The sequence below is a fragment of the Thermobia domestica genome, chromosome 9 (assembly GCF_964235325.1).
Source record: "Thermobia domestica chromosome 9, izTheDome1.hap1.1, whole genome shotgun sequence".
Taxonomy (NCBI): domain Eukaryota; kingdom Metazoa; phylum Arthropoda; class Insecta; order Zygentoma; family Lepismatidae; genus Thermobia; species Thermobia domestica.
The window spans coordinates 115,140,224-115,153,939 of NC_137462.1; the positions used below are offsets into that span (position 1 = coordinate 115,140,224).

At 39.3% G+C, this 13,716-nt stretch overlaps 1 protein-coding gene across 5 annotated transcripts in view; it reads left to right on the forward strand.

Moving 5' to 3' along the window:
- Positions 1 to 13,716, forward strand: part of LOC145694949 (uncharacterized) — a 210,110-nt gene that overhangs the window by 140,474 nt on the left and 55,920 nt on the right. For all 5 annotated transcript variants that reach the window (XM_081771742.1, XM_081771743.1, XM_081771745.1 and 2 more), the window contains 2 exons: positions 560 to 640; positions 12,919 to 13,020. In XM_081771742.1, coding sequence (XP_081627868.1) covers positions 560 to 640; positions 12,919 to 13,020 — 183 coding nt within the window. The remainder of the gene's footprint in view (positions 1 to 559; positions 641 to 12,918; positions 13,021 to 13,716) is intronic.

The window sequence follows — 13,716 nt, forward strand, 5'->3', positions numbered from 1 at the left end:
TGATGCTGGTATGGTGGTCTATGTTGGGGATGATCCATAATGTCTTTCTCTGTCGAGACGAAACCATCATTACGAATACTTACAGTGCTGAATCCGATGCAGTGCACCACAAATTTGTCCACATGCAACCAGCAATGGTCAAAATGCATGCTGCACGACAGTATACACCTACCCGTTTCTCAAAGTCTTCATACGTTGCAGTATGAAACATTCCTCACGTACTGTATTCTCATGACATTTCTTTCACCAACAGCCATCTCGTCCGGCATTTCGGTCACTACTTGACAGGGAAAATTTTCCCTGATAATTGGGCTTTGGAACGAAAGGTGAAGACTTCTTTTGTAATGAAACCCAATCATCGTCTGAGCGATGACAAAAGTTTGTGGCTACAGCTAGGAGACTATTTTAACTGACCAGGTATTGTAAAATTTCCTTTTTAAGTGACACATGTCAGTTGGAAATCTTATTCGCTCCAACTCAATGGTATTGCAAACTTAACATTAAAATAGTTCTCTTATAGTCATCATAAGTGTCTTATATTCTTAATTCTTTTTAATAGGTTTTTAATCCTAAATGTCTTCCACAGAAGATTTTATGTGGAATTATAAGGGGAAGCGTAGGAGCAATAAGCCCGATTGGTGTAAGTAGCCTTATGCATTGTTTTGTTTTGTTAGTGTTTAGTTGTGGAACAAATGTATGGGTATTTCATATCGTTTGATTTTTCACAAAGTCCACACAAATCGATTTCACATAGCTCTCACGAATGGCTTATTTATAAATACTATTAATACTTCCCTCTTAAATGTCAAATTATTAGCAAACAGATAAAACGAGGATGAGAAAATATAGACAAACTAATTGTACTTTGTATAATGACTCTGTATCCCTCGTACTGCAAACAAATAGTTTCAGTATCTGAAAGCAAGAAGAAGAGACTGTATTCAGTGCTATGTAACGGTCTACATATACGGTACGGAATGTGTTGACCAGTGTTCACAACTTCCAAACTTCCAAACGCTCATGTGTAAACATTCGTTTTACTATTATACCTAACGTCTTGCGTTATACTTAGATTAGCTACGCAAGACCTTATTTTTGCCTAAACCCATAAAATATTAACTTCTGTATGCAATATTTTAAGTTTAGAAGTACGTGATCGGTAGCTTACATTAGTTTGCTTTATATCGTGCAACTTAAAGTGTATTAGAGGATTCTTACGCAGTTGTGGGTACTATTGTGTTGGTGGGCAAGAAACAGGGAATGTTTCCTCTTTTAGTGTTTATTAGATGAAAAACTGACAATGCAGGTCGGAAAAATATATTCCTGACTTGTATTCTAGGAATATATTTTAAAGTACGTAGAAATTGCCATAAAGCCAAGTCTGATCACGTTGAAACTATAGAAACTACTTCATCATTTTCCTCAAATGGCAATTGAACCTGTAGTGATACCAGTTACGATACACTATAACTTTCCATATGTTGTAAAAAAAAAAAAAAAAGGCCAATTTCACTATGTTTGCATTTGAATACTTTATGTATAACAACAACAACAACAATAATAATAATAATAATATTAATAATAGTTGAAATTATTATATACTACTATGAAAAATCGTGGAAAATGTGATTTTCGTTTAAGAAAGAAAGTTAGTTGCGAAATGAACTAAGAAAAGAGACATAACAAGGAATGAGTTATGTGACGAACAAGAGGTGTGGATTACATGCAGTTTCCTTAAAGCAGCGGAACTTTTTTCTTTTTCCAAATTTATGATCGTATGTCTAATGCCTTTTAGTTTCTGCAGAATGTTTTGAAGTAATATTTTTATCCCTAATTTCTAACGTTTTATTTCTAATTGGAAAAACACACTGTCTGTCGATAAACAACTGGACATCTCGTGATGAGAGATTATCTAACTTGTTCGGTCGTCATGTGACCTGAGTCGTATTTGACACATTCCTGTGAACAAGAGAACCAGTTTTGTAAGAAATGGTGTGGCATTCGTCCCCAGATAAACTGTGGCAATCGTCCTACGTAAGTGGAAGATGTTGAACGCCTCGGTCATTCCTCCAAAAGAGATTCAAGAACAACGAAACATAAATTTGGCAAACGCTGGACACAGCCGATAGCTGCCATTAGACTAGAGTTTTAGGGAGCAATAAGTAGGTTATCAATTTCCTTTGGGACATAGAGTACAGGTGCCCATCACGTCAAGTATTTAGGCAGACTTGCTACATATAAGCCACGTATCACGAAGACTAATAAAGCTGTGAGGCTCAAATGGTGTTCGTACTGTGGCAATTGCAGTATGAACCAGTAGAAACTGGTTTTGTGGAACGCCAAGTTTATATTGGTTTGGTCTCATGACTTGTATAGATATTGCGGCTTCTGTAGGAGTGGAAGTTGCCCATCAGGAAATTTAGTTAGGTAGTTGATTGCTTTGGAATTTCTCTTACCATCACTGACGCTGTATGAGACATGGACCTACAGCTTGTTGTGAGCTTCTACACATATGAGTTCCCATCGGAAATCGAACAAACGAACCGGGTAGCTCCAAAAAAATTGATGATGATGATAGAGTCGTTTGGGGCTGTTTCACGTGCTACAGTGTAAGACTACTGGTGCTTGTTTGTATCAGCATGGGCTGACAGTCGTACTGTTAACATTCTAGTCAATGAAATGCTTCTAAATAAACCCCTGTGGCGTTAAATGAGCCCCTGTTACTTTCGGAATGACAAGATCAGGTGCCATGTTGCGTCTGCTGCTATGCGGTGTATGAAGAGAACAATGATCAGCGCTTTGATTCACCTGCACAGAACTCCGACCTCAATCCCACAGAACGCATCTGGTTGAATTGGATTAGGGTTGAGGTGTAGGGATATGTGACCAACTATGTGATTTCGGAAGTGAAATCGCGGTACCTTCTAGAGGATAGCCGCTTCAACATAGTCCAGAGCATGCTGAAGAGGGCGGCCGCTTTATCATAAGCAAGGATAGCAAGCAAGCAAATATGGCTTCAAGGGTTTTGACAAACGTTTCAGATAGGTGTCCTAATATTTTGGAAGTGGAAGTGCAAAATAAAGGCTTACCTTTCCAACTCCCGAAATGACAATGAGAAGTTTGTTTTAATTTTTAGTTTTTTGCGCTCAATTCTCACATAGTTAGCAAAATGATGTAAGCACTTAGGTACTGCAAATAATAATATGTGAATTAGTAAATACTGAATATTCGTGCACTGCAATTGGCTTGTGTTCATGCTATGTTGGGTGATACTGAGTAATACATAAAACTGTATAGTACGGATTGATGTGTGCAGTATGCTGGACGTAGTGATGCAGAGTGGAGACCGTGGCCAGATTGTAGGTATGCTGTTATTTGGAGCAAATATACTCACAACTGCCACTGTGTTAGGTAAATGAGGATAAGTACTGATAAGCTGATGACTTCATAGAGAACACGTGGCAAGACAGCATCGGAGAAGGAAATAGTGGACGCAAACCAAGCTAGGTGAGAGGGATCATCAAACGCTGAACGGGATTGTCACAAAGAACTATAGAGCTAATGCTGCATAAGTGACTATAGAAGTCAATTTGTGTCTATACCGGTTTGTTTTGACGGTGACAGCACTATGAGGCTAGGTTACTCAACATCCGCTGTCTTTCTGCTTATTCGAAATCTGCGATTACTGCCTCCAACGGAATAGCGCGAAAAAAAAAATTGCACCAAAAACATGAAAATTGATCGCGGATGACTGTAAGAGAGCAATATGGTCCGATGAGTCATCTTTCGTTTTGTTTACAGCAAAGTAGATTTATGTATCGCAGACGCCCAAAGTAAAATATGCTTTGTTACTGCCTATTTCCTACCATTCAACGTGGTGGGGGTGAGTCGAATTTTCATCATACTCTCTTTGTTCCCTTATTTCTCCAAAGACGAATTAATGCCAGTGATCGTATGATACAAATATTGTTCCCTAATAACTGCGCAGTCTTCCAGAATGATAATGAGCCAATACATACAGTCAGCCCTGTCAGGACATTAGGATGAATTCAACACCTTCCCTATCCATTACTGACGCAGCTGAGTCCCTCACTGCAAAAGAATAATCTACTGTTTCTCCGGAAACGATTCTCGATGCCTCAATTCTGCGACAAATACAAGCTATATACCATGTGTGATATGAGTAACATTCCCGTGAACCCATTTATTAATCAGTTTTTATATACGAAGACGGATTGGAAAGTTCGTGTCCTGACTAGGAAGGAAACACGTATTTTATGTTTGTGTATATTAGCTGCGTAGCTATATCTGTTGATAATTTCTCTATTGTTCTCTATTGTTTCAGGTGAGAAGTTTATAAGGTGCTAAGTCGGCGGAAATGACGGAAATTTGTGACATAAAGAAAACTGAGCATTGAGCTATCATCAAGTACCTGTATAAAAAGGGCATAACACCACAAGAAATTCATATGGACTGGTAAAGACATTAAAAGACTCCGCACCCTTGATTCCATAGTGAAAAAGAGGGTTGCTGAATTTAAGCGTGGCAGAAACAGCATTGAAGATGACCCCCGCAGTGGCAGGCCTTCAATGTGAAGCACTACAGAAAGTGTGATTAAAATTTGTGACCTGGTTATGAATGACTGCAGCATCAACATCTGAGAGATAGCTTAGACTGTGGGTATTTCCTACAAGCGAGCACAAAACATAATCGTAAACCAATTAGAGTTTTCTAAGGTGACCGCAAGTTGTGTACCCAAATTGCTTCCAGTTGAACACAAACGCAAGCGACTCACCTTTTCCCATGATTGTTTGGAACTGTTTGAAAGTGATCCGGAGGAGTTTATTGACAGATTTGTAACTATTTACAAGAATAATACACCGGCATCAAAACAACATTCGAAGCAATGGAAACAACCTGGATCTCGTATCCCAAAGGAAGCCAAACAAGTGTTGTTGGCAAACAAGATTATGGCATCAATTTTTTGGGATGCTAGGGGCATTATCCTGATTGATTTCTTGGAAAAGCGAAGGACCGACAATTCTGAATATTACCTCACTCTTCTGCGACGTTTGCGTGAAGAAATCAGAATAAAAGGCCAGAAATGCTGCGAAAAAATGTTGTTTCACCAGGACAAAGCGCACAGTCACACGTCCCTTGCATCCATGGCAGAAATGCATTCCTGTAGGTTCGAAATGTTGCCGCCCCCCACCTGTTCGCCTGATCTGACTCCCTCGGACTTTCACTTAGAAACCGGAAAAAAGTTTTTCTAGGGGGTCAGCGATTTTCTTCGGGTACAGAGGTGAAAAGTGCTGTACTGGAATATTTTGCAGGGGTCGATGAATCATTTTTAAAAGTGGTATAGATGCGTTACCGGAAAGGTGGCGTAAATGTATGTCGGTCGAAGGGAGTTAAGTGGAAAAATAAATGTAACTTACCGAAATATTTTCTAATTTTTTAGGTCAGGCCACGAACTTTCCAATCCATTCTCGTATATGTTGTCATTTGAGTCATGAGTACTGCAGGCTTTCTAATGCTCCTATATTTCCTATTTTTCCTATATATTTGCGTCTTTTCCCATAAACTCTTATATTTCCAATATTTTAACGAAACCTCCTATAGTTTTGTGGCATTGCAACTTCTACTTGTGAACTTAACATAAGGAAATAAGGTGTGGGTGGTTGGAAGGCCTTTTGTCCCCATAGTAGGGTGGTTGAATGGAGACTCTTCTGTGTTTCGTCCTTTCCTGCTTATTGTCTAGGGATAATTATACCAAACAATATACAGTTAGCGCAAAAAGTTTTCATACACGTACAAAATGGAACAAAAAATAAACTAGTTTCGTCATATTCATTAAAAAGTTCTATGGAGTAATGATTTTAAAGACTTATAAATAATTTATTTAGGTGTATCAATACTTTTTGCACTAACTGTAGGCAAATAATTGTAGAATATGTTACACATTGTCAAATCTTACCTTAAAAGCGCCAGCTGCAGAATGTTTGCATTTCAAATAGTTGTTCCAGGAAGGGGAAGATTTCTGCGTCTTCCCCGTAGCGTTTTCAGTATTGCATTGTTATTTCTGCATATTTTGTTCTGTTCATTTCTGCGTTTTCTGTTCTGTCATTCCTGTTCTGATATCCAGTTTCCTGTTCCAGTGACATCTATTGAGCATACAGGGTTGACGTATACTTACAAACAGATTTTCTGATGCGGATCACTTTCACACTTTCCTTATGGTCATTGCTTAGTACTGGTGGACTACGTACGAAAACACTAAGAAACTCGTATAAAAATTTGCTACGAGATAATTACCCATTTAGTTATATTTAGAGTAGAATATATGTTCATATAACAATTGGTGTAATTTCCATGTGACTTTTTTTATTTCTACTTACTGTATAATTGAAATGTTCCGTTTTCACAGCTTCACGAAACCTATATTTTTTCGTCGTGATTTCCTATAGTTTTTTCATTAGCATTGGCGAAGCCTGATACTGACACAGAACTTATACTCCAAATCTCACAGCACAGAAATCTTACAAGACAAACACTAGGTACATACCATGCATATATCCTGGTTTTTCTCCAAAACATTAGTTAATATCATTCATACGATATTAAAGTCCCGCTTTTATTAGTTATCGATACCCAACTGATAGGAATGATATACTCCTTGTCACTCACTTTTGAGTTGAGTTGATTTTGAGTTTAACGTCCCGTTCAGCATCGAGGTTATATGAGACGTGGACCTACTAATTAACGTGGAATCCGAAGTACATGAGCTCCCACCGGGAATCGAACCCAGGTCTTCCATGTCAAAGGCGCGTACGCTAAGCTCTTAGCCACGGAGGATCTCTCACTCACTTTTGGTGAGAGTTAATCTAACTGTTACATTTCAGCAAGAGGTAAGTGCATAACTATAAATACAGTGTCCAGTGGGAAAAGTGACTAATGGGAAATGAAAGAGAAGACGTTGTGGATTCGTACATTACAATACCGTTTATTCAAAACAGCCACCTCTCAAATCAGTACACACATTTAAGCGGTTGTAGAGCATGGTCAACAATCTTGGTATTCCTGTCTCAGAATAACCTCCAAAATTTCGGTCGAAGCTTTTTGAGTGTCAGGAATAATGTCAAAACCTTTTCTTTCAACGCCAATTTCAGTCTCAGAAATAGCCAGGAGTCTCATGGAGTCAAACCCGGAAAATGTGTGTGTGTGTGTGTGTGTGTGTGTAGGGGGGGGAGGAGGGTAATCGAGCTTTACGATTCTTTTTTGGCCACAAACTGGCATACCATCATTCTCTTTTGCTCTGGTTCATTCTCATGCAACAGAGACTACGAGCCTTGTCGCCGATATTCAGGTCAAACTCTAGGGATCCTAGCCAATAAACACTGCACAACACTTAGTAATATTCGGCGTTTACAGTGTGACCATGTGAAGTGAATTCCTTGTCTATTATGTGTATGTATGCATCTATTTTTCTGTATAACAAACACTTATGATAATAGAAAGCAAAATAGAGAAACAGTAACGACAGTTTGTTTATTGATCTATTTTGTACTTTCTTTGCATTCTACTAATCCGCAGAGATGGTAGTTGGTTTTGAATTTATCCATACATTTTTTTTTCTTAGGTGCTGAATTCATATCGCCGAAAAAAAAAAAAAAAAAAAAAAAGGAAGTTGACATTACGCAGCCCATGGTGTGAGCCCATATTTTTATGGCAAAAACACAGTACCATATTTTCACACAAGTTTAGTTTCCAAACTCATATTGTAGCGAAATGATGTCAAGGATCATCAAATTTGTCTTTCCCTTTATTTCTTTAATTATAAACCGAATATTACTTTTCTTTCTCCATTCCAGTGAAAATCAAGAAAACGTAGCAAAACGTAGAAAACTTTCTGGGTCAGTGGTATGAAATAACTATGCAGATATGTCATTTGTGAATGTCTTAAGCCAGAGTTTGAAAAAAAAGGACAAAAGGAAATATTGCTGAAGCCCCGTGTTTCCGCTAGCTATCTGAAAAAGTGAACTGAGGTCCTGTATTTGAAAAAGTCTTTGAGGCGATTTATTTCAATATGCTATAAAATGTCGAAGTGCAAATGGTTTATTGGTCTTTGCCGTCAATTCTACGGTCAGTGTCCAGTAATATGGTATCTAGTCTGTAGAGGGTTGGCCTGAAGGGATACGTAAGGCTTTCAAGGAGATATGTATCATACCTATACTGTAAGATTCTTAAAAAAAAAAAAAAAAAAAAAAAAAAATCTTTTACTATGTTTTTCCAAAAACAGTTCATTTCAGTAATAAATTGTGATATTTCGTTTGTGTCGTAATTCTGTAGTTTTGTGTAGCAAACTGCGATGCGACACTGCTTAAAAAAACGCTTAAACGCTTATCCTATTTGGCCAAAAGTATCCGGACATCCAGTGATACGGAGAGTCCTGAGGCAGGTATTAGTAGGGTGTTGGTCCCCCTTTTGCACCTATGACAGCCTGCACACGTCTAGAAAGACTTTCCACCAGTTTTTGATATGTGGCAATAGGAATGGACATCCAGGCGTCCATGAGAGCTGAAGTGAATTCTTGCAGGGAAGATGGTCATCTTGGCTGGCTACGTAATTTGCGTTCCAACTCGTCCCAAAGAGACTCAGTGGGATTGAAATCGGAACTCTGAGAGGGCCAGTCCAGTTTTTTGAACGCCCATTTCGTCAAACCATGGCTGTATAAGTCTCGATGTGTGACTGGGCCAGTTATCCTGTTGGAAGAGAAATGGGCCCTATCCGAAATATTGCCATAGAGTTGGGAGAGCAGCATTGTCTAGAATGTCCAGATACTTCGAGTCCATGTTTCCTACAACACGAACTAAGGAACCAGGTCCAAACCATAAAAATCACCCCCACACCATGACGCTGCCACCACCAAACTTCACAGCCGGCACAATGCAGTCATTGCAGAAGCGCTCGTCGGTCATCCGCTATACCCAGACCCGTGCATCGGACTGCCAGATTGTATACGGGGATTCGTCACTCCACAGAACACGTTTCCACATGTCCAACGTCCAATGTTGGTGATCTTTGCACCATTGCAATCGACGCTTCGCATTTTGGGGATTGATGTTCGGCTTGTTCGCGGCTGCACGACCCTGGAGTTCCAGATTTTTTTAACTCGCGACGAACAGTCCTGCTGCTAGCACTAACGCCCGATGCACTTTGAAACTCCTGTGTGATTTCTACGAATGAGGACTTGCGATTTTGTTTCACTACACATTTGAGCGTTCTTTGGCTGCATTCAGTAACTATTTTCGGCCTGCCACTTCGTTTGTCAGTCGTTTCATTGCCTCGACATTTCCACTTCATAGTTACATCCCCCACAGTGGATTTCGGCCTCTGTAGAATGTCCACAATTTGACGAAGAGATTTCCCACTACGTTGGCATCCCACTATCACGCGACGATCAAGGTCACTGAGTTCCGTAGACTTACTCATTGTAGCACGATCGCATCACTGTAACCTCCAACACTACTCCCGATAGTGTTTTCGCTTTCAGTCACGCGCCACTTGACGTCACCAGCCTGATCCACTTCTTCGGAGGGGCATCTGGATACTTTTGGCCAGATAGGGTATATATATATAGTGAGAGGGGAAAGAGGAGTATGTGTGTGAAATGGTTGGGTGTGTATAGATGAAATTCATTTTTCCCCTCTTCGTGGGAAAAATATTCAATTCACACACTTTATGTGGTAAAGTTCACTAGAATTCTGTATAGATTTCAAAACACATATTTTTCAGAGTATGTTCGTGAAATAGAATGCTGTTCATGTTCATTTGAAAGAAAAATTACAAAGGCGTATTTAAAGAAGCAAATGAAAAGGCTGCATTGTGGTCATGATAAAGGAAAGGAGAAATGACGCATTTGCCCATTTAAATCTCCAGAATTAACACGAATGGAAAGGAAAGTGGATGGATGCACTAAATATGGAAAACCAAGAACGGAATTCATGTGGATGATATTAAAAAAGGAGAACCAGTCATACCAAAAACCATAAAAATTAACAGTGAATAGAGAGAGAGAGAGAGAGAGAGAGGGAAATCATCCTTCCATGTTAACCACCACCTTTAGACCTGATGGGCTAACTAAAGTAGAGAATCTTTTACAGTCGTTACAGAGCATAAGTTTATATTGTTGGAATTTTTAGCACAGCAATATATATATATATATATATATATATATATATATATATATATATATATATCAGGCTCTTTCTTACAGTAACATATATAGTGGGTGTCCTAAAAATGGCGCCAAGATCACAAGTCAAAATAAATTATTCCATAGGTCAAAATAAAGCGAGAATGCTGTATAATGGTATAACCCCCGGGATCTCTTTCGGACGCTACGACCAACCAAAAGTTTGATATGGCAGCGTTGTGGGTAACTATTGGGTCATAGCTTTGATCTTAGAATCTGTCAAATAGTTACATCGCTTTTTTCAAGATAACACTTAAAAGTCGATGGGCGATGATAATAATCCCATTTATTAGCAACCGGTACAAGTTATGTATATGATAGAAGTAAACGAAGAACTTGTTAACAGAAGAGCAACCAAATACAGATACAAATTGGTCCAGTGTCTTTTCTAGGAAACATAAATATAACTTGTACCGATATTAGTAAATGGGGATAATATCAGCATCTACAAACTTTAACAGCCGTAATTGCTTGATGAATTCGTAAAGCAATACTGTTGATTATTCTGAATTTGTCTACGACGTTGCTATATTGTGGATTTTGGTTGGTCTTATAAAGGTAACCAAGAAAGTTCTGTTGCTTTTTGTGGAGGTCTGTGTTCAATTGGCCCTCACACCGTGAGTTGAATGCAAATGGGGATACGGCGAAGATAAGTTGTTGGTGTGGGTATATTCAACATACTACCTAGTTGTGGCAGTTCAGTTACACCGTGATCTTGGGTAAGAACAGAGTGAACATGGGACCTCCACAGAGCATCATAAGGGCGTGTATGCTGTACGAGTTCAAACTGGGTCAAACGCCACTGCAGCGATGCGATATATATGCCAGGCCTTTGGTAAGTGTGTCGTGACTATGCAGACAGTGCAGCGGTGGTTTAACAAGTTTAAGGACGGTGACGAAACACCCGAAGACGCACCACGTGCCGGAAGGCCAACACATGTACAAAATTAAGATTTTCAGGCAGCAATTGAAGCGAACAGTGGCCAGACATGTGACGAACTGGGATTACAATTCAGTGTGAGCGGAGAAACCATTCGACGGCACCTCCATCAACGTTGGAAGCACTACAAGTTGGGTCGATGGGTCCCACATGATTTGACTCCAGGCCAGAAGGCAACGCGAGCAAACACTTGTGTTTCTTTGCTGTCTCGTCTGAGGAAGGGACCATTTTTGAACAGGGTGTTGACGTGATGAGAAGTGGGTCCTGTACAAAGTTCCACGGCGCCGTCATTATTGGTTAGCATCCCATGAACCGTTTCAAAACAGCCAAAACCAGCACTGCATCAGAAGAAAGTCCTCCTGTGTGTAGTGGGCTGCTCGCGGCATCGCGCATCGGGAACTGCTACCAGCTGGTCAGAGCATCAATGCAACTGTGTACTGACAATAGTTGAGCCGTGTTCAAGAAAAACTTAAAACTCTGGAGCCAGGACTTGTGAATCGCAAAGGGCCGATTGTGCGTGAGGCGTGTTCAAGAAAATCTGTTGCAGGACCACGCTAAGCCCAACGTGACTAGAATGACCCGGAACACCATTCTACTACGCCTTGGGTGGGAAACATTATTGCATCCGCCATACTCCCCGAACATAGCACCGTCCGATTATCAGTTCCTTGAACAATCACGTTAGACGACGCTCGTTCAAATCCCTAGTAGAGGTGAAAAATGCACTTGATACCTTCTTCGCTTCACGGCCCACCAAGTTCTACCGCGATGGAATCCACGGTCTTCCAGAACGTTGGCAGAAGGTCATCGATGCTGATGGGAACTATGTTTGATCTTCCAGGTACGTCTTAGGTGCCATATCGATGTTCGAAGGTGGTGGATGAGAAAGCGACAGAACTTTCTTGGTTGCCTTTATAGAAACAAACTGGCCCTGATAAGGTATACCAATATACAATATTTTTGTGTTTACTTTCCTGTGGGAGCTCCTCCGTTGCTAAGCGGTTAGCGTACGCGCCCTTGGCGTGGGAGACCCGGGTTCGATTCCCGGCGGGAGCTCATGTGGTTCGGATTCCACGTTAATCAGTAGGTCCACGTCTCATATAGCCTCGCTGCTGAACGGGACGCTAAACTAAAATCAACTCAACTCAACTTTCCTGTGGTCCGTGGAAGCCACTATTGGAATATCCTATATATATATATATACTTTGTGCTGCTGCACTAAAGAGTTCAACAGTACAAAGTTATGCTTTCTAACAACTTTAAAGTACTTTTCCATTTTTCTCAGCCCGTCAAATCAGGCGGGTATATATACATACTCATGCGCGCGCACACACACACACACACACCACACACACACACACACACACACACACTCTCTCTCTCTCTCTCTCTCTCACACACACACACACACACACACACTCTACATGCATGTATACATGCAATGCAATGACTAGTATCAACTGGCAAATCCTCACTTCAGGTGTCACAACTGTTTTTTATCGTTTATCTGAAAACTTGAGAGGTCTGTTGCGTCCTAGCAAGTGCGAATATCTTTTTAAAAAATAATAGTTATTTTTTTCCTATAAAGAATGCTAGAGAAGTTTAAAGGTATTTTGAAAATGAATGCAAGTGTAACTCTTATCATAATAATTATGGATAATTTCAGAATTTAATTTAAATGTTTTATAATCTGTTGTAATTCTCCTGCATTTTATACTTCTAGTATGTATCCGATAACTGTTGCAGCGTATTCTTTCTCGACGACGTCCTCAAAGTATATCAGTGTCATTGTCAGAAAGCAAGGATAGCCGTTTCGGGAGCAAAGGTCAGTTGATTCAAGTTATTATTATTATTATTATTATTATTATTATTATTATTATTATTATTATTATTATTATTACTTACGTAGTTAGTTAGTTACTAGCACATAAATTTGATTGTTTCATACAAAATTCCATATATAAGTGAATAGAGATACTATATAGTACTTCTATTTTTATTTTAAACTTTACTTAATCATATTTCTCTGTACTATAATTTTAAAATAAAATTTATAAATGATTTAAAAGTTATCTCATTTTATTCAACAGTACATTAAAGTTTTATTTCTTTCGTTCCTTCTTCCTTAAGTTTCACAATATCTTTGATGCTGTGACCAAAAACAAAATCAGGAAGGCACTAACAAAAGAACTGACTTAGTCCAATGAAATGCATAGATAGGTGACTTGGAATATTACAGTACAATGAAATACATAGATAGGTGACTTGCAGTATTGTTTTGTCTCATAAGACCAAAAGAACTTTACCTTAATTTGTACTTTTTATTGTAAACTTATGATTGATCATGGTATATTGTTATGAGAGATGTTGAAGATGATAGTTATTTGTGTCACAATGCTTCGTAAGCATATACGAATTCGCAGTCGTTCTTAACTGTGAGTAAAATATGGAGTAGTGTTTCACAAGTTCAGTGCCCGAGAAGAGCCCAGGAATTCACGGTGCGAAAGCGTCCCGAATGTGG